General features: G+C 41.7%; 1 protein-coding gene and 4 non-coding genes across 5 annotated transcripts; all 5 read right to left on the reverse strand.

Annotated features, from left to right (window-relative positions):
- Window positions 1–577: 577 nt before the first annotated feature.
- On the reverse strand, window positions 578–24,055 carry NOP58 (NOP58 ribonucleoprotein). Its single transcript, XM_021555359.3, has 15 exons — window positions 23,945–24,055; window positions 21,835–21,911; window positions 20,074–20,126; window positions 18,267–18,391; window positions 17,139–17,275; window positions 15,928–15,992; window positions 14,522–14,656; window positions 13,155–13,300; window positions 12,093–12,219; window positions 11,290–11,453; window positions 10,449–10,583; window positions 9,242–9,303; window positions 6,599–6,732; window positions 1,595–1,716; window positions 578–905 (listed from the first exon to the last, which is right to left on the reverse strand). Exons 1-15 carry the CDS (start codon window positions 23,987–23,989, stop codon window positions 849–851), a joined length of 1,584 nt encoding a protein of 527 aa, XP_021411034.1. The 5' UTR covers window positions 23,990–24,055; the 3' UTR covers window positions 578–848.
- Window positions 11,840–11,925, reverse strand: LOC116183872 (small nucleolar RNA SNORD11). The gene has a single exon (XR_004148570.1). It is a non-coding gene; the product is annotated as a small nucleolar RNA SNORD11 (small nucleolar RNA).
- LOC116183873 (small nucleolar RNA SNORD11B) lies at window positions 12,978–13,058 on the reverse strand. Its single transcript, XR_004148571.1, has one exon. It is a non-coding gene; the product is annotated as a small nucleolar RNA SNORD11B (small nucleolar RNA).
- Window positions 15,260–15,347, reverse strand: LOC116183877 (small nucleolar RNA SNORD70). Its single transcript, XR_004148575.1, has one exon. It is a non-coding gene; the product is annotated as a small nucleolar RNA SNORD70 (small nucleolar RNA).
- On the reverse strand, window positions 19,790–19,878 carry LOC116183876 (small nucleolar RNA SNORD70). Its single transcript, XR_004148574.1, has one exon. It is a non-coding gene; the product is annotated as a small nucleolar RNA SNORD70 (small nucleolar RNA).
- Window positions 24,056–24,758: the final 703 nt, after the last annotated feature.

Consider the following 24,758-nt stretch of genomic DNA (forward strand, 5'->3'; position numbering starts at 1 on the left):
TTCCTACAAGAATGGCAGAATTAGCAAATGGCTGATTTCTGCTACTAATAAAACACTTGTCTTTTCTGCTTCATTATCAGATAGCTGAAGAAGTAATTTTGCCTTGGGTTTAGTTTGGTTGGGGTATTTTTTTCTTGGATTTTGTTAGTTTTGAGGGTTTGGTTTTTGCTTTGTTTTGTTTTTAAATCAAGTGAGGGAAGTTGCTAAAAGCATCATGAAGCAATTTGAAAGCTACCTCACATTTGTTCAAAACATGCATCTGAATTTTGTTAGCCAGTGCAGCAAAACTGAAAGATGCTTAAAAAAAACATTATCAAGAGAAGTACAGTGCAGATTCGGTAACACATCTCAACTGTTCAAAACATCTTTGATATCATGCACAGATATTTGTGTCCACTTTATAGAAAATTTAAGGATATTACAACCTTTGAAATCTTTAGAGAATAAACTGCAATAGAACATTTACACATTTAGAACTTTAGAACTTATCAGTTATTTAAAACAATACATCTTAGAAATAGTTCTAATAATGGCTAGAAAAAACAGCAAACAAATTAAAAGACAAAGGCATAAAATATCCATAAAAATGTTTTTATTCCTTATCAAGAGAGACTGGTCGTGAAAAGAGGATCTATTGTGAACTTTCAAACAAAAGAAACCAATACTCCTCCTAATTATCAGAAACACCAGGGTATCCTGTTCCAGGGAGAAGAAAGCTATCAAACCCATCTCCTTGCCCTCTTGCAACACAGGGAAGTTAGTTTTCAGCAAGAGGCTAAACAAATTATGTTGAGAAATGCTACTCCGAAGCAGCTGTCCAAGGGCCAGTGTTTCACCCCTGTTCCACATCAGTCTTCACCCTCATCTTTCATTTTCTTTTTTTTCTTCTTCTTTTTCTCTGTGTTCTGCAAACAAACAAATGTTGCCATGAACAAAGCATAATGGAAGAGCAAAGCAACATGTGTAGCTAGGCAACAGGGCTCACAGCCGAAGCATCACCCCAGCTGCCATGCTCAGCAGAGCACAGCCCAAACCATGTCCTTCCTCAGCTACTGAACGCACTGGCTGCTCTCGGGGACAGGGAGGTTGTGCCACACTGTCACAGCTCAGCCCTGTCCTCAGCCCTGCAGCTGACAGACACAAAGGGCACTAAATTAAACCCTGTGTTAAGAACAGGACTTCAGAACTGAGACAAAAGCTGGGTTTGGTCCCATCTGCTCTACTGCTGCTAGAAGGTAACAAATCAGCAGGTACAGCCTCTGCTCCCTACAAGTCCCAAAGTGGAGATGCCTGTGGATTGGCACCAAGGGACATTCTTCCCATTAGAAAAGATGCAAAGAGGGAGAAGATTAGAGCTGGGGGTGGGCAGAGGACAGAAGGGGAATGGAGGCATTGCAGTCACAAACTTTCCAGATCTTATTTTGTAATGCAAATGTTCTTGGATTACAGTGACAGATATCACAAAATAAAGTTACTAGAGCAAAACTATTTGCATGCCATGGGTTATACATATCAGAATTTCTCCCTACTCCTCACTCTCTTTTGGAGAGAACATTCCCAAAAAGGATCAGGTAGCTGTGCAATTCTGCCTCACCTCAATTATGGGGCTGGTGGTGAGTTCCTCACTCAGTACCACCTCTTCTTCAGCTTGCTTTTCCTTATCCTTTTTCTTTTTCTTCTTTTTGACAGGTTCACCATCTTCTACAGCTGTCCTTTCTGTACCACAGAAAGGACAAAAATGAAAGGCAGGTTGTCAGTTATTAAGAGCACAAAAGAAAAAGCTACAAGATGTCAGAGGATGCAATGACTCGTATTCACCTTCTCTTAACTTACCTGCAGAACTACTACTCCCTGCCAGAACCAAAATATACAACTACTTCAGACATGAGTGACAGTGTTCAGACAGCGCAATTCACATCTCCTGATGAATTCACATCATGCTATTCCTACATGCTGCTCCCAGGGTTTAAAAGAAGCTTGCATGTTTTCATTTGTTTGCCAAATTACCTTCAAGTACTCCATTGGAAAAGCAACTATCCACAGTTTGACAAGTATTTTTACCAGCAACACAGGAGCAGCAGAAGGATTCTAAATCCCCTCTTAGAAATACATTTAGCCAGCAGTAGCTTGTTCACAACTGATTTCTCCATCTCGATGTTGGAAATTTGTTAAGAAGCAGACCAGTTTTCTTTACTGTTTAGATTGGCAAACACAAATATCTCAATGCAACTTCAAGCATTTAATGTAGAAACATTTTCCTATCCTGGACGACAAGAATTATTTATAATACTATTTATATAAGCTGAGAGGAATGTCAACCCAGGGAAAGATTTACTAATGACCTTACAGTTACTTCTCAGAACAATTCATCAACAGCTGCCCTATCTAATCACAGTGGTAATGGAACTGTGATTTACCACTCACTTCCTAGAATACATCCCACAGTCTTGGGAATCTCGAGGTAAAGAAACCAAGCAGAAATCATTACCAAGCTGACAGCCTATGCAGCAGCCAGGCTGTTACTGGAGCATACCCAAGTTAAATTTATTTGCACAGCTGAGTCAGTGCTGGATACCAAGTTTCACACAGTACTCATGACTAAGTTCATAATGTAGCAACCACTGTCCTTCAGTAGCTACAAAATTGATGCTGAAACCAGTGGTGTTTGCGGTATGTATAGCTGCTACTGGAGGTATGACTCAAGACATCATTCTCTCATCATATGTCCCCCATGAAAGAATCAATTTCATTTTCAGGAACACTCACTCACCACTTACAAAAAGAACAAGTTCCATTACAAAAAAAAGAACCAAACCACATAACCTCCTAACATCCTAACTGTACTTTGTCACAAGTTTAGTTCCTCAAGCCAGAAGAAGGATTGTATGAGTCAAAAATAACACTTCAAACTCTGCCTCTAACATTAGCTTCAGATAAAAAAATTTGGCTTCAGGGTAAAAAATTTCTAGACATGTCTACAGAAGAATACAGCCAACACATGCAGTTTTCTGACATTAAAAAACATACCAGAAGCAATACAGCAAAATATTCTAGACAAAAAACCCTGGTAAATATAACTTTGAGTGGATTCTGCCACAAAATTCACAAACAGTGTGCAAGCATAAGATATTCAAAGCAGGTACAAAAATGAGTGTCCTCACCTCCCTATTGTTGACATAGGGAAATGAAAAGTAGCTGAAAAATAAGCATAAACTATATTAAAGCCACACTGTATATAACAGGAGCATGCACATTGTATTTTCTATGCTACATGTTTTTACTCAGCTGGATTGGTAAAATATGCATTTCCAAGAAAAATGTTGGGTGGTAACCTTGAAAAAATAATTTCTTGTTATTACCCTAGATGTCATCAAGTCTGACACACCAGGCAGTGTAACCTGTCACAATTTACAGTGCAGATGATGGATGCACTGGGTTCTCACAGGCACTGTCACTTCTCACAGCAAGCAGCAGAGCCCTTCCTGAAGATTTCAGCTGCTGCCTTCTAGCAAAGCTCATCACAAGACTTCACATATTTGTACCTAGCCAGAATGAGGATAAAGGCGCCAGGGGTGCTGCTCTTTTCCCTCTAGGTGCAATACTTCCAAGTCAATCAAGGCCGGTGGGGGTTTCTTTGTGATACACAGCAGCTCACAAGGAAAACAATAGCTCTGACTCAGGCACAGAGGCACACAAAGCAGCACCCTGAAGAACAATTTGACTGATGGCCCTGGGAGTGCTGGACATCAACAGCAGCAGTTCCACTCATCATTTTCCACCATTTTTGTCTATGCTTTTACACATAAGCCTGATGTCCTGATGCACCCTGCCTCCTCCAGACAATGTTCCACATCTACAGAATGAAGTCACAGTGCCTATCAGTAAAGAACACCCTGTCAAACTATTGCTATTGTATGTTGCAGGGTTCACTCCATTAACACCATTAATTTAAGATATTTCTCTTATCAAGAAATTCCTTCCTATGTCACTAACTGCTACTATATCCTGATGCTAAATGCAAGCTGAAGGCTTCCCTGGGGGCACTGGCTAGCCTTGCTGGTATGCATTCTGTTTGGCCACAGCCAACTTCAGAGACCACAGCCACAAAAACACCTGCCCTGTTTCACTTCACCAACATGAAAACAAGTTTTAACAGACAGCTCCTAAAGTGGATTATAACTTGTTTCAGGCACTAATCCTTGCACTTGGTTTCCTGACAGGTATAAGAATGTGTTTTGAAGTCACACCTCAACCCCAATCCCCAGCCAGTTCCCACTCAAAGTACTGCCATTCATACACCCCAAACAGGGAGAGGGAAAACACCACACACCTCATCTTGCAGTAACATTTACACGTCAGACTGGCATAATGCAAAATACTTTGTCCCCCTTTACAACAGATATTAAAAGCAATGGTTTGACCAAAACTTTTCAGTGGCAGCTTCCCAGCTCTTTCCTGTCCTTTACCTTCCTCTTGTAACATTAACCAAATAAAAATTTCTGGCTGAAGAATGCTTTTTGCTGGGACTACTTTTCCACCACCCCCATTTTTTATGCAGCTGCACAAACAGCATGGGGAAGGAGGGGGCAGAGACTTATTTCACAACACACTGTCTGGATGTGTTATCTCTGACCAGGCAAAAGCTGAATAGGGCACTGCAGCAAAAAACAATAGAGCCGAGAACGGCAGACATTAAAAGCTCACATGCATATTCAAGTGGACATGCAACATAAATCTTAATACTGGGATCTCCTCTGCACCCTTCTGTGTATTATGTGACTTGCTGAACTCCTCAGCATCTAGGACTACCAAGCCCCCACTAGCACACTATGCAATCAGAGAAATCATGCTGGAAAACAGCAAGGCTATGGTCTCTCTACAGGTGTCAGGGAAATCCGTGTACCCATGCTGGGTGCTCAAATACAATTTGCACACATGAGGCAATACTATTTTCAAGGGTACAAGAGGACAGACTGAAGGGATTAATTCTGCATAGAAGTGACATAAGATAAATGTACTCTCCAGAAACATTTATTCTACAGTCTGAAGCAAGTGGCATAGTTAGCACTAATGCCGAGTGTCAAATAAAATGACCCAATTGATACAAAGAACTGAGAAAAAGTAGGAGCTATTAACCATACATTTCAAAAATTACCCATCTTTTAAGGAAGAAAAGCAACACAGCTGAGGCCTGTACTTCAGGTTTGGGGAAATTTGAAAAGCAAGCAGCCAAACAGCATAGATTTCAGTAGTCCACAAATATTCTGGACACTACCTCCAGTTTAAGGATAACTGCTAAGCTCCACTGAATCCCCAAATCTGAATATAAAATAAATGGAGCAAACTCAAGCAGGTTTGTGTATAAAAGCACCAACCACTGAGTAATATAACTATGAAATGAAACATCCTCCTCACACTACAAAAAAGAAGGCTGGAAGGCAATGTAATATTTCTCCTGCAACGAGCTCCTGCCTGTGAGATGTCAACACTTGCTTTGATAATGCAAGGGAAGCCCAAGGGAACAATTCTGGCTATAGTAAGGGAAGTTGGCTCAAAAGCAGTAGCTGTGAGAACACCCACATTCTCCAAAAGCAAATGGGCAAAGTTCAAGCCTCCAAAGTACTGATGTCCTTTTCTCATTATGTTAAATATAAGAGAACAAGCTGGAGCACAGACCTCAGCTTTACAGCACAAAGGATTCTCCAGTGTAACTTTACTTCTCTGCTATGTCTAGATTCCTGCAACTTGCTTCTTCCATGTACACAGACATGATGGACTAAGTGGTGTCTGGAATGCTCACACCTCCATCACCTGAGCATGAAGAGGCATTGAACCAGCATATCTGCACTCTGCTACCCTAGAACAGAGCAGCAGAGAAGGCAGAAAGAGAAGGCTCTGACAGCCCTCACCTGCTGCAGGCACGGGTAGTTGGCAAAACATGTGAAATTGTTCGTGCCCAGATCTGGCTCTGGATCTCACAGAAATGACTTTAAGTCATCTTCTTTTTCCCCATTTTTTCCCCTCCCAAGTTAGACACTAGTGAGAACAGAATGTTTCTTACAATGAACCATACTGTTAAACTCAATTATTTTGCAGTCACAGTTCAAAATCTTTCTTCACACAGTAACTTATCAGAGAAGGAAAGAACTGTGGACACAGTTCAGTTTTAGCTCCCCAGAGAGTAACATTTGTTCATGTATTACGTAAATTTAGATGGAAATTTCCAAGTGTCATTTCATGTCCAATTCTGACCTCTTATATATTGAAAAAAACTAGAAAACTCTTCTACACAAAATAAAATAGTATTCTTGAAAGAAAATAGGGCAAATTCTGGTTTTACAGAGAGCAGCTTTTCTGACTTCAAGATACTAAATACAAACCTGTTGAGCAAGAAATTCTGCAAGTATATCAGTTTTGTTTTTAAATGTTCTTACACATTTACAACTGCTTTTAATTTGACTGCAGTCTGCAGTCACTTTTTTAAAATACACTGCCATTCTCAAGGAGAATACCCAGGTACTGTGGCTGGCTGTAAATGCTAATCCCAACTGCACGATGCAAACAGTGACATGGCAGCAGCACAGGTATAGCAACCAACCTTTCATCTCTGCTTTGAACTTCTTTGCTTTCACTGCAACCTCTGTGTCTTGTTCATCCACCTCCTGAATTTTGCGCTTCTTGGAAACAACAGGAAGTGTTGAGTCACCAGAGGGGTCAAACACTTTTATTTCACTGTAATGAAAAAAGTCAGTTTATGTATTAAGAAGAGCAAACCTTCAGGGAAGATCCTGCAGTTGAACATAAACTTTCCAACACAACCTACCAAGAATATTTGAAAATCAATCTTGCTCAGTTAACAAAGCATCTACAGGTAGTGAGGCCCTCCCTCCCATACACAGTGCCTTTATCAGTAATCATGGCTAGGAAAGAGATACCCCACGAAGTACAACTGTCTGATCTGAAAGGAAAATACCAGTTAACTATGAGTTTGATTCTGGTTTATACCTGTTCAATGTTCTACATAGCACTTGAATTACCCATTACATTGATTTCTCTGATGCTGAAAGTATATCTAGCATAGCCATATGGTCACAAGCACACAGCTCCCCACCATTTGGTGTATTATTGTATTGTATTTGGTATATTACCCCATAATTGTACCCTAGGGGTAATAATACATACACACAAAGCATTAGAAGTAGTTTTATTTCTGCTTTTTCTCCACTGCCTCTCCATCATTACACGGATAGGGCAAACTCACAAGGCAGGGTAATGTTACAGCTCACTGCTGTAGCACCTGTATCACTCAATTTATGGGACATTCAAATACCTAATCTGTGTCTGAAACTGCTTCTTCTCAGTTACTGCATGCTCGTTTGTTCAGTCCCAAACTGCTCTACAGGCTGTAGAGAACCAGCCACCCTGAAATCCAATGCTCTTTAATTGGAACTTGTAAGGGGCAACTGAATCATCAAATAGCAATGAAGCAGTTCTTTTCTTATTCAGAACAGAATTCCTACTGAAGAAAGAAGAAGTTTTAAAACACTAAATTGAAATATTTTGTCCCAGCCACATAATGGACATCTGAACTTTTCTAAAATAAGAATCTGAAGTAGACACCTTGCACAGGTTATAAAAGCAACTGAAGCTGAGTGACTGGGCTGGGAAGCATGCAGTAATGCCAGCAGACAGTACCAGCAGCTCATCCTCCAAACATGGGAAATTATTTTATGGGTATTAACACTGCACATTGGTTTAAAGAAATTGATTATGTAGCCTTTTGCAAAAGGCAGACTCTGCTTTAGTTAAACCCAAGTGAGTGCTCACTGGCTTCCTTGTCACTGTCATAATACTGCTAATTAAAAACAAAACCAAAACCCCAAAATCATAAATAAGACAAATATAGAATCTCTTGCATCTTTTTTGGAAAGCATACAGAAACATTTCACTTGAATCTCATCTCTAAAAACTAAATTGCATTTAACTTCTGGTACATTACTTTAATTTAGCTATTTCATACAAAATCCACAGTTCCATACAAGACTAAGATCCTTGCCCATCTCCTTAAAACACTATTTTAGCCCTTCTAACATGCCCATGCAGCAGTACTACCATTTTTGTACTACAAGGACAAATTGACAAGTACTGAGTTAGTTTCCCTTTTAGGTAGCCAGACTATGCCAAACAGCCAGGAATTATCTTCAGATTCTCCCCAAGCCAAGACATGTTTGCAAAGCATGTCTAACAGCAGAAACATGTCCTGGCAGGAGTTCATGATTCCTCATTTCCAGAGGCCAAACTCCAGCATCTATGTTGTCTCTTTAACAACCTCCTCCCTCAGCTCCAGCCTCCTGACACGCCCTGATGCTTCATTTACTGACTGACACTGTCTGCAAAAGCTGCTCCAGAAATCAGCCATCACTACGCTTGGAAATGCCTGACATATGGAAGTAGAAGTTACAGCTAGACTCCAGAAGGATGTTTAGGAGCTGCAGATGGGTGCAACAGCGCTAATTTTTCCTCACAGAATGAGCACTGAGCCCTGGTTTTGCTGAGCTCTTGCCCTCTCTACACTAAAGGCTCAGCAAAATAAGCAGACCAAGCTAAGCAAAAAGCCTGCAACCAAATTAAGCAATAAACCCAGATGTCACAGCAGACTAATAATACCTTGTTCAAATCCTCAGATGTTCAGCTGCCCCACTTGCAATTTACAGTGTCATTCTGGGCACCAGAAACTGTTCTAACTGTCCAGAGTACATAAAGACCTTATCTATTGCTTAAGAGTGTTACTTATTACATACATGACTTAAACAAGGATATGAAACTTTGCTCAGAACAAATGGTGCCTGGTTTTTTTTCGTTTTCTTAAGAATAAGATGGCTACGTAGGTCTCTAGGACAGCTTCACAGTGAAAGAAATTAATTCAAACTCTGATTTTCTAAATTTATTTCATTTGGAATGGTAATAAATAAAGCTGCTATATATTAACACTCTGCTTTTTGGGGTGCTGCTGGTAGCACCTAAAGTACTTGCTATCTGATGATATCAGTAATTTACTACTAAAAAATCTGGGAAAAAGGAAATTCTTATTAGCAACAGAACTTATTATCAATGTTTAAATAGTATAGAAAAATGTTTTCTGGATCTTAGGTCAACTCAGCCCACATCCAAAAAGCTTTTCAAAAATAAAAACATGAAGAGTTATTTTTACTCAGCCAAGCTGAAAGGAAAAACTATTCACCTCTTGTTTTGATACTTGTCTGTCTTGGCCAAGGCTTTTCCAGTGCCACTTATTCTTCTTATCTACAAGAGAAATGTAGATATGAAAAACAAATTACTCATATGGAAAAGAATGCACAACACACGTTATTCAGCTCTTGAAATAAAAATGGAAAGACAGACATAAATTATGGTTCAATCTCTTGTGTACCTGCGTTAGCTTTACATGAGGGTAGAGTAGTCACAGGGAGCGTAACTGCTGTAAGGAAGGCTGAGGTGAGAATGGCCTTCCTCATGCTGCTCTTCAAGAGCCAAATTCAAGTAAGGGACATCTACTACTGCATCAAATACCTGACAGTAACATGACATAACATCATACCTCCAAACTCCCAAAAGCAGCTCAAATTTGTGCACTTTTTTCCTTCGGCAAGAATAACTGCATGTCAGGGCTATCACCCTACAGCTGGCATAAAGCCACCCTTAAAGCCACAACACAGGCCCTAAACTAAATTAAAAGAGTACTTGTCAGGTGACTGGGACGTTTCACCTTCCATGGAGAGTGGACAGGTTTTTCTGAGTTTTTCTTTGCTGTTCTAGTGATGCCAGTACTAGAGCATTGTTATCAGATCTAGCTTGGAAGACTGAACCTAGATGTCATTCAAAGATCACATGCAGCAGCCACCTAAAAGAGGAAAGGGTCCCTATGTTCTCCCAGAACCCTGTGCTGATGGCAACATGGAACAGCAGGTGTAGAGAGCCAGGATATGCATCAGGTGGTAGGAGGGCAGTGCAGCAATTTGCAGAATAACATTTTGCTTTAGCTACAGAGAAAGCTCCCCTAAGACTAAACACCACAAGATGCTGCCCAGATTCTAGGAATCAGGCTAGAAAAAAATACTGGCACAAATACTCCTCCTAAAGTATAGAGAAAGAAACTGAAATAGTAAACCTATCCTTGCAATTCAGAGAGATGTAGGGAATGTAAAGGTATGATCTTATTAATCTTGTTCACTATCAAGATTTTTCAGCACATAGCAAATAAATACAACCCTGTAAACAAGAACAGCTGTCACACAAATGCCTGCAGCCAACTTACATGCCCAGACACTGCAGCCAAAGCTGGGAGAAACTACAGGGTAAGAGTGACATGCAACTGAGAAGAGTCAAAAAGCAGTGTCAGAAAATCATACCCTGAACGACAGCTTCACTCAGCTCTCTGCAAGACTTACCCCTCTCTCTTCCAAAAGCCTCAGTCTCGTCTCTACTTTTAGTCTGTTCTCAGCTCCCATTTCAGCACTGGTGTTCTCTCCAAGGGCATCGTAACGAATAGTCAAGGCAGTCTTTGCTGCCAGCATTCGAGAAATCTGGAAAAGCCAAAAATAATATTAAATGCTAAGACTTAACATAAGGCAATGATTCACTCTGATCTGGAAACCATACCCACATACAAAAGAACAAAGTAACCATTTACTGGCAATTTTTAGTCCAAAAAATAATTAGTGTCTCATTCTTTCAACACTGAAATATTGTTAATGTAACACCTTGCTTCCTTGATAAATAGAGAGAAACGTCTAAGATAGCAAGTCAGCTATACATACCCTACTCTACCCCAAATAACCAGGTTAGTCTGATGTGTAATTTCCAGCTTTCTCCACAATTTAAACGTATATTCATCCACCTTATTATGAAAGACTAAGCATTAAGACCAAGCTGTAAATAACTTTAGTACAGAGTCCAATTTTCAAGCAAAACTAAAGTCTTTAACACCTTAGTGTACTGTTACAAAGAAGAAAGTATTAACATACTCCTTGAGAAAGCCAGTGTTACATCCTAACCGATCTAGAACACACCTATTATTGCTCAAGTATGTCAGACAATCCTATTCCCTTTTTTTGAAGAGGAGTGAACAATTTTCAAAGATTTGTAGGACAGTGGTATTTTCCATGTCATCAAAAGCAATACAGTAAACCAAGCCATGGAAAAGCCTCACTGTGAAGCTCAAGCCATCATGAAGCTGAAGCTATTAATGCCATGGAAAAAGCCAAGCCAGTAAAGAACTATGCAGCTTACCTTTCCTTTATTTTTGGTATTGCTTTGTCCCACCAGGGAGGCATGATAGATAAGGCCAAACTTAGGTGTGTCCCTTTTAGTCTTCAGTGCCCTGAAGAGTGCCTTCTCAGCACCCAGTAACTGAACCGTAGAAGCTGGATGTTTTGCCAGATTCAGAAGGGAACCTAGAAAGAGGTGACACGGCAAGAGTAATTTGTCAGAGGAGCAGCTAGGCTAGTTTCCAGCTTTTGAATAGTGTAAGAAGCTCAGATTTATCAGTCTTCATGAGAGCTGTTTCCCATTTGTTTCTTGAAGGACAGGTAAACCACTTCCTTCATGCCTCAACTGTCTTGGTTTGATTTGAACGTCAGGAAAGAAGGCTGACTCAATAAAACATATTCCACTGGAATAATGCCTACTCCTGACAGTCTGACAGCAAGAATGTTTCATCACAGAACTGCAGCACAGATAACTGAAATAAGGCTTCTATCTTGAGCCAGTCTGACTATAAATGCCCAGTGCTGGTTTTTTACCTCAGAAGTGACTGAACTATCAGCAGGAAGCTCAGTAAGTGTCTCAGAAGAGGTAGTGACTTAAGTTGCCCTCATATTCCAAAAAGAATTCAGGCCAACTGAGAACTTCATCATCACAGACTACTACCAAGCTCATGCTGGTACTCTCAAGATTCCTGAAGTGCTGCCTTTGCTCCATTTACCATGATATGTTCACCAGGCCTTATATAATGCTGTTAGCTGACCAGCTCCTCGGAGAAAACCTCTGATGAGGTCACCTAAAACTTATTTATGTTGATCACTGTAACCCACCTGCATGAGCAATGAGCCTTGCTCCCACTAGTTCTCCCACCATGACAGTGAGATTGGGAGCAATGGCCATCATTCTGTTCTTCAGATAGTCGTAGAGCTGTGTCCGATACTCAGAGATTTCAATCACCTGGCACAGACAGAGTTTGGTTACAGAAGTCAGCCAACCAAAAAATAGTAAGAGATAAATATACTGACACAAGGAAGTGCTGAGAATTCCAATGTAGGAGACATAAAACTGCAACATGCAAACAGCCAAGAGCCAAAGTTATGCCCTTTATATAGGGCATATTCCCAGAGCAGAGAGCTACATGCACAAAGTATATTGGACCTGTTCTGCTTATTCCCTTATGCAACTTATTTTCTCAGCGAAACTCCTGATAAAGGAGCTGACAACATGACAAAGACTGAGATGCAGAACAGAAACACTTAGTAAGGACATTTTCTTTAGGACAAAACCCTGGAATATTCAGTTTTTACAAAAATCTTTGCCACCATTCTCTTGAAATGGGACACATACTTTTTACTTGTTTCATAAAAATATATACAATTAGAATGCACATAAAAAAGCAGCCTGGTCTAAACCAAGAACAGGAACTCGTAACCCTGCCACCCCCTGGTAAAGTCACAAAGGGATCCAACTAGCATAACTGAAGTCAGAGGGTGTTTGTTCACACATGGCCCAGACAAGAGCAGGGTAGAACTCCTAATTATTCTGGGGCTTCAGTGGTCCATTTTTAACCCAGGGTTTATCACCTAGCTTCCACAGTGACAAAGAGGCTATACAATGCTATTATCTCAAATACTTGAAAGTACAATGATAGCAAAATTCCTCCCAAAAGTAAGACTGCCACTTTCAGAAGGCTTTGTGCAGACATCAACAGCCTGAGATGGCTCAGATGAGCGAGTGACTGTGCACCCTCATGTCTGAACATCAGGAACACAATATAGGAATCATCACTGCCATCACAAGAGTTAGCACTGCCCTGGGAAAAGCTTTCCTTAGCAGAAGTCGCTCTGAGTCAGCCAAAATAGTCCTACTCCTATCTGTTCATGTGTACATACCTGATCACAGAGATGGATTATGTTGTTTATATCTTCTTCTGATACTTCTGTCCCCATAGAAATCTCAGCAGCAGCCTTCACATCCTCCTCAATCTCCTCTGGTAGGATGTCAGAAACATCAGAGGAAGCAAAATTGCTTCTGTCTCCTGTGGGGGACAGATGAAAGCATATTTGTGCTGGGGGCGAGATGAACTAGTAAAAAAGGCACAGAAACAGATGAAGATAAAAGGCCGAAACAAAAACAGTGACTCAAGTCTGCCATCACACTATTCTGAATTCCGAAAATATATGTCAGTGTTTTGACTTTGTGTTTATACCAACTAGGAATGGTTAGAAATAATAAATTTGAAACTAGGAAAAAAAAAAAAAAAACAACAGAAAGCCCATACTGCACACATCACCTTTTCACTAGCTGGTTGCTGCAAAACTTTCCGTGACACTATTACAAGAATAGAATTCCAGGAAGCAGTCACTTACAACTAACCAAATCTATTTAATTGTTTCTACAACTGTGGGGGGAGAAGCTTCCTTAAAACCACATGTCTCTCTCTGGACTGCAAACTTTAATATTACAAAAAACCTAGCAAGCAAAAAAAAAAAAAAAATCAATACAAAACACATGAGCCCAAGAGGTGAGGCAAGCATCCAAAATACAGCAGTCATTCTTTCTGCTCTTATGAGTAATTGTAGTAGCTGCTGCCTTCAAGAACACCCAGAGACAGGCAACACTTCTCTTTACATCAGTTTTTTAGGAACTGGTTTCCAAACTGGTCTGCTGACTATGATTCTAAGATGTGCTGGTGGTCCATGAAGGACTGGTTGGTGATGTGGCATTAACTTTCACTTATGTTTCCAAATGGCAAATTGCACCAACATCCACATGCAAACACACCCTCCCCTTTTCTGCTGGCCCCATCTGCCCTGCTGCTGAAGGCAGCACTGCTCAGGGCAATGAGCAGCTGGATGAACAGTGAGTGGGTCTCACACCAGTGCCACTCACGTTGTGCCTGTCGCCCTGTTCTTTTAAAAGTTTTTAAAGTTCTTTTAAGTTTTCTATGCATTCTGATGTTTACATATTTCTACTGGAGTTTCTCATGCACTGTCATGTAAATAATGATTGTTTTGCGTTCTTCTTTGTGGCAGGAGAGAATTGATGAACTGTTGGTTTGACCAGCGTGGTTGAAGAGGTGACAGTTTCGTCCTCCAACCCACTTGTTGCTTTTGGAATACTATATATTGTGAGGTCAGAAATAAAACTTGCTTCCTTTTACTCTTTTGATCTTAGTGTGCACGCATGAGTTATTTTGTGTCGTAGTGCGACACGTGCCCACTGCCATGCCCCAGGCCCGGCTGTCCTCCCTACTCACCGACTTTCCGCACGCATTTACAGTATGTCAGGTTATCCGTGATGATTTTGCCCAGTTCAGGGAAGTGCCAACCGTACCATTCCCGACAGCGCATTATGTAGTTATTCAATTCTTTATCCAAGTCATCAAGAAGAGCTAAAAGAAAGAAAAAGTTCTTTTTCTAAAAGGGCAACCTAAAAATGTGGTACTCTCAAGCCAACCAATTTAAATAGTGTAAAGGGGGATTACCTGAAGTATTTCACTCTATAAATATTGGAATAAACCAAACTGCAGTACACTAGAAATCTTTATTTTTCAGAGAACTGTGTAATACCAGGCACAATACTATAGAAATATTAGCATTGCCATGAGTGTGTCCTCAAAGTTTTATCACTGGGATCATCTTGGACCAACTCCCTAGCAGCACACTCCCCTAGAAAGAGCGCAGTAGCCAGTTCTCCTTCCTCTTAGTCAGCCAAAGTGCTACACAAAGGGTCGATGTAAAATCTTGGCACTGAATTAACTTTGAGGAAAAAATGTTTTACTGGTAACTAACTGATCTTGTATTCTATTACTTGATTTAAAAGAGCAAGCCTTTTAGCTGCTGTTATAATATAAGTATACCAAATACAAAGCCAACGGGCTCACCATTTACAACATATGACAGATTTATAGTTTATTAAAGTAGAGCACCTACAGCATATACTGCTAGAGAGTCCTGCGGCTAAAATAGTTCCTGCTAATGCAAATCCAACATTCCCATCTGTTCCCTCAGTGGTAGTGACGAAGGAACTGAATTACATCATTAAATTCAGTTTAACTATGTTTCATCATTGGCAACAGTCTGGGAATTAATAGTCTGAACAGGATTCCTCACCACTGCTTCACAGCAAGCATGCAGATTATGATGTGTCTTCAAGGAAAAGGGAGGAATGGGCTTTCCTAGCTGCTTTAAGAATTTCAGTCTGTTTTCCATTCAGAAAGCAGGGAGACAGAATGCAGCATTACACACTACAGTGTGATTTACACACCTAATGTAGGAATCTATTTCTACATTGTCATCTATGCAAGACATCACCTAAATGCTGGGTCAGAAAATGCTATCCTGTGGGGCCCATTCTCCCTGCACCACTCAGAAGGGAGGCATGTTGGGAAGGAAAACCCTTAGAGGACTGAACTAACACTGCCTGTAGCTCAGCTGATTTCTATGCTAAGTGCATGACAGTTTATTCTATTGCCTTAAAAATGTTCCTGCTTGTGGAAAACCCTACTGAGAAAACACACTTTATGCCTAGATGAACATCAGTGCCCAATTTACTAAGACATCCTAGGAGGAAATTGACAACAATACTTTTCTTTAGCCAATGTAAAGAAGTTAGTTATCCTATGCCAAATCCATTAATAATTTAAGCTCTAAATATACTTACAAATTGCCTGGATAATCATGGTATCTACTTTGTCTGGGCTGAATTTCAGCTTGTATCGGGAAAGGCTGAGGAGACACAAATACAGTTTCATCAGCATCCTGACACCCTGTTGCAGAATATGCCCCACCTGTTCCTTTTTAACATTAATAGTTGTCCACAGGTTCATTGAAACCAAGCTCAGTTCTGTGCCACTGACTGCTCTCAGCTGTGGCTAGAAGCCACAGTGACACAAGTTTCACAATAGCTCTCCCATACCCTGTGATCATGGTGAAAGAGAAAGTTAAGGTTATTTGTACCACCTGCTGCAGACTGAACATTAAGTGCTGTGTCAGGAAATTAATTGGCTCTTGGTTTTTCTGCATGGTTCTCCACAAAATGTATTTGTCAACAGCACTTCCAGTTGGCAGCAGCTGGAAGCATTCCACAAAACTGCACCTCCCTAGCAGCAAATACCAGCAATGCTAATGTGAAGTAACAAAAGAAACTTCCTGGAACAGATTCTCATTGTCTGAGAAAGCCCATTACCATCTGGCTTTAATGTTATGTTAACATTTTCTCTGTATGCTACAGTGAAAGACACTTAGTATCAATGAGGATTTGCATCTTAAAAGTCCTTTTTCAATATTAATGACCATTTTCAAAGTAAACACACTTTTAAGGAATTGGCTACAGCAAAGCATTTAACTTGCCAGTGGCTTGTGACAGGACAAGCTCATGTCAGAATATGGATTAAAGTTACTTCACTAATGGATGCTTGATCCCATGGTGATCCAACAACTTTGTATTTAGCTACTAATCCACTAAATCTAAAAAGCAGCAAGAACAAGGTGGAATGAATAACCCTGCCTTTAATATTTGCATTATCTATTATATGGGCATTTATTCTAGCCCAAATCATCAACTTGTGGTCTCCACCTTGTCTCTTCATGGCAATGGAACTTTATATGACTCCCTTGACTATTCCAGGTGAATTCCTGAAGTATGTAACAAGAAAAGGAAAGCTACCGGCTTCCACTTTGGGTGAAGAGGAAACCTTTCTCTAAATGGTGGGTGCAAACTGAAAAATCTTGTAAACAAGATTTCATTTACAGAAGTATCTTGACTTACAGAGAAGGCCATGCCACGTACTCAGAAACACTTCAAGCAGTGCAGCTCAGCCAGACACAGGAATGGGGCAGACAGGATGAAACAGAGCTGTTGTAGGAACTCACCTGTGTGCCAGACCCAGGCACATAGCTGCCATCTCTCGAGAAGGGAGGCCTGTTATGAGCCCTTCAATCTGTGAGCGAATTCCTCTCATCAGCTCTGTAACCATTGGGCTGTGTATACAACTCAAATTCAGCTTCTCCTGCAGTGTGGAAATCAACGGTCCAAAATCAGGCATAGCACAACATTCCTCTGAAGTCTTTCTTCCAGCAGCCTTACATCATTTTAACTGGTTTTCCCACTGCAATCCTGTGATCACACAAGTTTCATCCATTTTTCATGTTCAGGGCAGTGACACCCCCAGTTCCCCACACAGTTAATATTCCACTTTGAAAAGAGCAGATTTATAATTAATATTCTTATCTGCTGTGTAGAACATTCAACTTAAGAGTCAAGATATTGAAGTTTACTAGAAAAAGTTTGGTCACAGAAAGAAAATTCAGAGGTAGAGGGTTAGGGACTTTGTGACTTTTTCAGAGAATAAGACTGAATAATTAGATTAAAGTCTTTGCACTTTAACATTAAGCTCTTATTTTGCAACCTACAGAGTCTCCTAAGACAGCATGACAGAACAAAGTTCAGTGGAACAGGGAGCAATTGGACATGAGATGGGCAACTGGTATTTGACACCAAGGGGACACTGGAAAAAGCAGTCCACCTTCACTGAACTTCCTTCTTTCTCTGGGCAGGCAAGGACCAAGGGGTGTGCACAGCTACCTGCACACTGAGGAAGGTACAACAATGCCCACTCCCAAAAAGACAATAAATCACCACCCTACTACTGCTTCATGTGTTAGTGAGGAGTATGTGTCTGCCTGGCTTGGGTTTTTTGATCAGTTCCTTCCTCCCCTCTTTATCTGGATTGGATAATTAGAAAATTAATTTTTCTACTTGCTGGGTTTCTGACCAATGTTTAAGAGAGAAATCAAGCAAACCTGAAGACCTCAGTGCATTCTTACCATATCAGTCACCTGTGTTCTCAAGACAACATCTTCCCTGTACACACACCAGGATTAACTATCCTCTATATTGCAAACACAGCACTGGCAGCATAATCCACTGCAAAACCTCTGAAATCCGACTATAGCATTTCAGGAGCATGAGACAAAGGAAAAACAAAAATCAGTTATCACCTTTATGACACCTCCAAGTTTGGCATCTGCCACAGCCAACTGCTCGTGGGCATCTTTTGCCACGATCTTCTTGAGAATCTTTTTCAAGTTCTTGCTGAGCTTGCCTTCTACAAGAGCTGTGGATGCTGCATAAAACAAAAGACCAAAGATACCGTTTCCTTCTCCTAAAACCTGTAAAAATATTACTTCTAACTTCATATATTTATTTTAACTGTCCATAGTAAAGTCTAGTTTGAGCTGCAATATTACTTCACCATGCAATAGCTGAAAATCAAAATAGAAGAAAATTATACACATCCTCCTCTGAAGGCCTAAATCAAAAATCTTTCTCCTAGTTGCCTCTCCTTTCTCCGTATGTTTTCAGTTCTATTTTTGCCAATTTTGTTTAAGGATCTCTACAAACAGTATGCCATATGCTTTAGATCCATGCTTAACATTTCCAACGGCAAAGTTATATGGGAATATTTTGTGTATAATTTAATTAACCAACCATTTGCCAGGTCCCTTAGGCAGCAACCAAAATATCCTAAATTGAGTAATGGCTTATTTGCATTCTCTGGTGATGATAATGTACTATCTAAAGCCCCAGGAATAATGCCAAACTGGACAGTCAGACAGACCCTTTTAATACAGCATGCAGACAGGAGAATCTTTAAAAGATGTTCTTCATTCTTAAATATTAATAGATCTGTAAAAGCTTTACAATCCCACACAATATATTTTAAGCAGGCACTTATACAACTCTGAGGGTCAGCTCTGTGCTCCACTGAACTTCTGGGACTGATACATCTCTAACACAGTAACAGAGCAGCAGCCAGTGATTTTTGGTTTCCAGAACCTAATGACATGTAGGAGTAAAATCAAAGTGCTGTGCTGAATTTCCTCTCAATCCTTCTACAATGCAGATAATTTTCTACCCTGCAAGCTGGCCAACAGCATCTAACCCCTTGGAACAGTCACATACGCCTTCAAAAATAAATGAGCCATAAGTCATCTGAACCTCTCCATTTTGCATACAAGTCAACTTGAAGCAAAGTAGTAGGTGTTAGATGTTTTTGAGGTTTTTTTAACCAGCCTAACTATACATGAACTGAACCCAAACCTATGCAAAAGCAGCATAATCAAAAAAATATGCCACAATGTACAACAGCTCTTTTACTTGCATCTCCTGTTTGATGGTTGTGTCTCCATTCTTGTTTCTTTGCTTCTTTTATAAGCTATCCCTACTGCATCAGAATATGAAGATCTTTAATTATAAATGTGATGTGGAACACTCACCTACTTAAATCATACAGCACATTCAGCAGTAATTGTCACACCATTTCTGAATTATTGCCTAGAATTCCTACCATTTCTGTTCAAACCAGGCCATATATCAAGCATTTAAGTGCAGAATTCATAAAAATTATTGAATATAAGGTTTTCCATTTTGCTTAAACTCCTAAATTTGAGGAGAACACAGACCTTTCTTAGGCTGTATCCATAAAACCCAGGTGGTTGTAATAATGAATGACCTCTAATACCTATCTGTTGTCTCAGTGGTAGTGACGAATTATTGACTCAAATCAGTGATATTCAGCTTCAACAAGAATCCATCATTGACAACAGACAGGCTACATGTATCAGTCACAACTTATATGGTGCTCATTTATAAACTGCTGGAATATATGCACTGAAGGAAAAAATGACACTTTATTACATCTTTACTGCACTATAGACTGGATAGGTGACTTCATAACCATCAAAACCAGCTCACTTTTAAAAACTTGTAATTTAAAAGCTAAAATAATAGTGTTAACTCACTTACCAGCAAGTGCTTCTGTTGTATCCTGAAATTTTTCGAAGTGTTTCAGCTTTACTCTACAGAAATAAAATAGAAGTGTGCAAACAAGTGTATATAAACCATATCCTAGAACCATTTTTTTTTCTGCCTCTGCTACTACAGCTCCTCTCTTTTCCCTACAGCTTCAAAAGAACAATATGCAGACCCTCAAAAAGGACTCAGCGCACTAAACTGGCCAGTTGAGTCTGGTGTGACATTTCAGCTCAGTCTCACAACTATATAAAGAAAAAAAAAAAAAGGAATTTTGATTTGGCATTTCTTGGACTGACATCACCAGAAAACCTAACCCCCAGTTTTGCATTGTAGTTCATATTTAAAGACAGACATCATCCGTTTAAATTTCAACACTGCAACCTGATTGACTGATGATAGCATCTTCCCACTCATCTTCAAAAGGAAATATTCTGCCTCTGTGGAATGAAGAGCCTGCATAGCTCAGATTTAACATGCTTTTCAACCAAATACATCTTCAAAGACTTTAAATTTGAACTGATTCATTGCCCATAAATCCTCAAGTCTTCCCCTGTAATTAGATGTTAGAATACAAGTTCTGAACTGAGTTTAAGACAAACAACAAAAATTTCTTAATGCCCTAAGTGCTGACCAGAGCCAAGAATCCTATGAAGACTGTTTAACCACACTGTGACAGATCCTTAGGTACAGCTTCCCTCTACCCCTCACAGTCTGTGGTGTTGGTATATAGTTACAGTTAAAAAGCTATCTCAATCCAGTAAATTCCTCGTCAGGGACAGGCATTTAACTAATCCAGCTCTGATTAACAACTGCTGATTGTGAGTCAAGTATCAGCAAAGGAAGCAAGGTCACAGATACAGCTGAATACTTGAGTTAAGCATTTGCAGATCTCAACAAAAGCTTCAGGCTTACACTGATGCCTTTTCAGAAAGGCAAAAGAGGAATTATTTTTATCAGAATGGAGATCCCATTAAGAGCCACATTCTGTATAGCAAGTGGCCAAGACCATGTTTCCAGGACAAGATTAACCACACTACAAACAGGCAGATGTAGGATATTCTGGACTCCGCTCTAAGTAGTGTTACAGAGCAGGATAAATATGAAATGCATAGCTTACTCAGATACATCCATTATAATCAAAGCTGGTTAGAAATCTTCCAATAAAATCACTAGACAGACTTGGAAGGAATCCACCATTGTCCCCAGCTTTAGGGCAATTTGCTAGAAAGGCTGGCTTGATTAGAGGACGCTGCAATCCCTGTGCAGCTCTGCAGTGGTGCTCTCACTGATGGCATGGCCAACAACACTAGCTCTCAATTCAGTGATTTATGTAGTTCCACCTGGATTAAGTTTTATTTTTCCCAAAAGAATTTCCTGTGAGCACAAAACCCTGGCATTTCACTGACACTTCCAGCATTAAAAGCTTGGATGTTCTTGTCAAAGCACCCACATTACCTTAAAATACTGTTCAATTTTTTTGTTTTGGTGACACATGGTAATGACTTCTACTGCTTAATTACACTGTAAGGTATTTCTTTCATTTTGATATTCCATTGTAAGCATCTCAAAGCATCTCAGAGTATCTAACTTCACATTATCATTGCTCACAGCTTTTACAATACTTTTTGAAATAATAATTTTTGAAACCCAAAAATCAGTACTTCATTCTGAACCTCAGCTGTGTGTGACTACAGGCAGCCATGTCCTTCTTTCACAAGCCACACTGCTATCCCTACATGTAAAGCTGCTTACATTTTGTTTGCTTTTTCAGGAGTTTCAAATTCTTTCCACAGACTGTCAACTTCCTGAAGCTTTTTCTCATTCAGAACCTGTAGGAAAAAGAAACACAGCACACAAGTATATTTAGTTATTCAACCTAGGAAACCTGAAACATTTACAGTGTATCCAACCACTTTGCAGTAGGTAACACTGAGTCAACAAAGTCAACCTCAATGATCTGTGTTTCACCATTCTCCCTCAGCAGCTTTACCCTACTAATAGACAATAGTGCAACATTTTTACTATCACCTGAATTACAGAAGTTCTTCAGTAATGGCTGCATCCTCCTGGACCTGGCACATTAAAGCAAAACTCTATCAAAACTGGGCTTGCTCCGCCTCCTCTACAGGACTCATAATCATGGTGACCCAAACCCAAATTTACCACTGCTTTGGAAAAATAAAACATCTGGGAAACCTAAAAGAAAGCACTGATCCCCCAAATTATTTTCATTAATCAGACCTAACCCAAACAAAAAAGAAATTCCTGTAAAGAACAGTTGGAACCACAGCTTGATCATCAACCAAGCCAAGAATTACCTAAGAGGCAGCAATGGTTTAATCACATCTCTGTACACAGGGAACCCCCTCAGTTTTAAGCAGCACAAGATTAACACACTGGAGCCTATAAACATTTCACAAAATGCAGAGTGCACAGGAAATTCCCAAAAAATTGTTCAGGGGAATAGTCGAGATCTTTACAACACTGAGTTCTTTACATCTCACTCAATAATCTTGTGGTTTTGTCCCCACAATGCAAATGCAAAGCAATTGCAATTTAACTCAGTGCAGAAATCATTCCTAGTATTATGAATTTTGCTCCCTGGCAGATTTCTAAACCGTGGTTGAAGGAGGTTGTGTTTTTTTAAACTCAATTTGTAGAATTGACATCCCACATGACTGTGAGGCACAGCAAAACCTTGGGGCAACCTCAGCCAGACAATTCTTTCCCGCAGTTCATTTTTCCTACACCAAGACCTACAGAATTTTTAGCCTCTATAAACAGATATAGGCACATAGAGAAAATTAAAGACACAGAAACTGCTAAAATCAAGACTGGTACTATATAAAAATGACACACCTATGGAAAACTGCTGACACCTGCAGCAAACACTGCAGCACCTCTGCAGATACCTCCCTGGAGTTCTCTCTGTATGTCCCTTCTCCTACCTTTGCTTTATGCCTGATCTACCTTCAAAAATTAAAATATTAAAGTTTGTATTAAAATATTGCCTGAACTGTACGGCTTCACCCCAATAAGGAGAAAATGTTTTAGGGCAGAGAAAGGAAATATAGAGAGAGCAAACCAGCAAGGATGCAATTCTGCTGCAGGCAAAGGAAACCAGACCCTTCCTCTCTTCGCATCTGCACTCATGTTCACACAAGCTAAAACCCAAGACTAAGCTGAAAGGGGAAAAAATAGGAACGTTATTATGAACAAACGATGACCAAGCTGTACATGCATCAACACTCGAGCAAGAGAAAAGCCAGAAATGAGCACGACACTGTATCAACTCTAGTTTAGGCTTGCTCAAAGTCCCAGGCAGCTGCAGCCCGGAGCCACCCGGTCGGGAGGCCGGCAAAGCCCTGGGAAGGTGTGTGCTCGTCCCTCTGGGAGAGCGAGGTCGGGACACGAGAAGCCGGCAGGCCCAGCGCAGGGCCCCGCACGGCCGGGAGACGGCACCGCCCGCCACGCGGAACAGAAAGCGCACAGAGAGCATCACTTCCTACCAAATCCCGCCCGGCACAGGGGAGGAAGGGAGCGCCAGAGATGCCTCTTGGCAGGCACCGAGTAACTCCCCTTCTGCCCGCCGAGCAGCTTGCCCCTGCCCCGGGGCCTCTGCTCCCACCCTCGGCCCTGCTCGCCCCGCGAGGGGCCGCACGGGATGCGGGAGCCCTCACTCCCTCCCTCACTCCCTCCCTCACCCCCACTCCCTCCCTCTCCCTCACCCTCACCCCCCACCGTGTTTCCCCGTTATTCCCTCCGCAGGCCCGACGCGCTCCCCTTCGCCCTCCCTTCTGCTCCGCCGCAGGTCGGCGGCCGCGACCCTCCGTGCGAGCGGCAGCGCGGCCCCGCGGCTCACCTTGAAGATGGCGTAGCCGGCGGCGGTCTCGAACAGCACCAGCATGGCTGCGGCGGGCGCCGCGTGCGCCGCCGCCACCGACCGCGCTCAAGCACGCGCGCGCCGCGCGGCGGAACCGGAACGGGAAGCGGCGGCGGCAGCGGAAGCGAGAGCGCGCGGGGAGCGGAAGCGGCGGGTCGCCTTCCGCCCGCCAGCCACGTGGCGGGGCCGCCCCCGCCGCGGGTTCGAGTCTCCTGACGCACAAACACGCGGGAGCTGGGGCGCCGCCGGTGTGCCCTTCTGGCACCTCACCCGAGCTGTCCTCGCTTCCCCGGGTGCCGCAGTTGGCGGCAGGGTCGGCCACCGTTGATAGGAAGCGGGTGTGTTCCCCGGGACGCGAGGGGCCGTGCTAGAGACTTTGTTTCCCGAACGGACCCCGAAGCAGGGGTCAGCGGGTGGTCCTCTCGGCGACCCCGAGCCGCACCGGCCGCGGTGTCGGGGTTCAGCGGCGCTCCCGGCCCTCTGCACGTGGCGGGTTGCGTTCTCTGCCCACTCCGCTCTCGCTCCCGTGGCCTGACCTGCAGCTCATCGCACCGAAAGCATTTCCTTTGCGTAAAGAATTGTTGACACAGTGCGATTGCGAGTATTTAAAAGCTTGGCTTCGCCAACAGACAAGCACCAAATTGCTCGTATAAAACGCGTTTCGAACGCTGCGTGTTTCCCCGCGCTGCTCGGCTCTCCCCGGGGCACGGGCAGCTCCGTCTGCGGGAAGGCACGGCCCGGGGCGCTGGGGCGGCCACTTGAGCCTCCTCCTACTCTGGTGCCACCTCGTGCT

This window comes from Lonchura striata, chromosome 7 (genome assembly GCF_050655825.1).
Source record: "Lonchura striata isolate lonStrDom1 chromosome 7, ASM5065582v1, whole genome shotgun sequence".
Lineage (NCBI taxonomy): Eukaryota > Metazoa > Chordata > Aves > Passeriformes > Estrildidae > Lonchura > Lonchura striata.

Coding starts and splice junctions, on each gene's coding strand:
- NOP58 (XM_021555359.3), bottom strand. CDS start 23,989: ATGCTGGTGCTGTTCGAGACCGCCGCCGGCTACGCCATCTTCAAG. Junction 15,993..17,138: donor TGCCTGGGTCTGGCACACAG/GTGAGTTCCTAC, acceptor GTGTCTCCTCAG/CCTTTCCCGATACAAGCTGA. Junction 9,304..10,448: donor GGCTTTTGGAAGAGAGAGGG/GTAAGTCTTGCA, acceptor TTTCTCTTGTAG/ATAAGAAGAATAAGTGGCAC.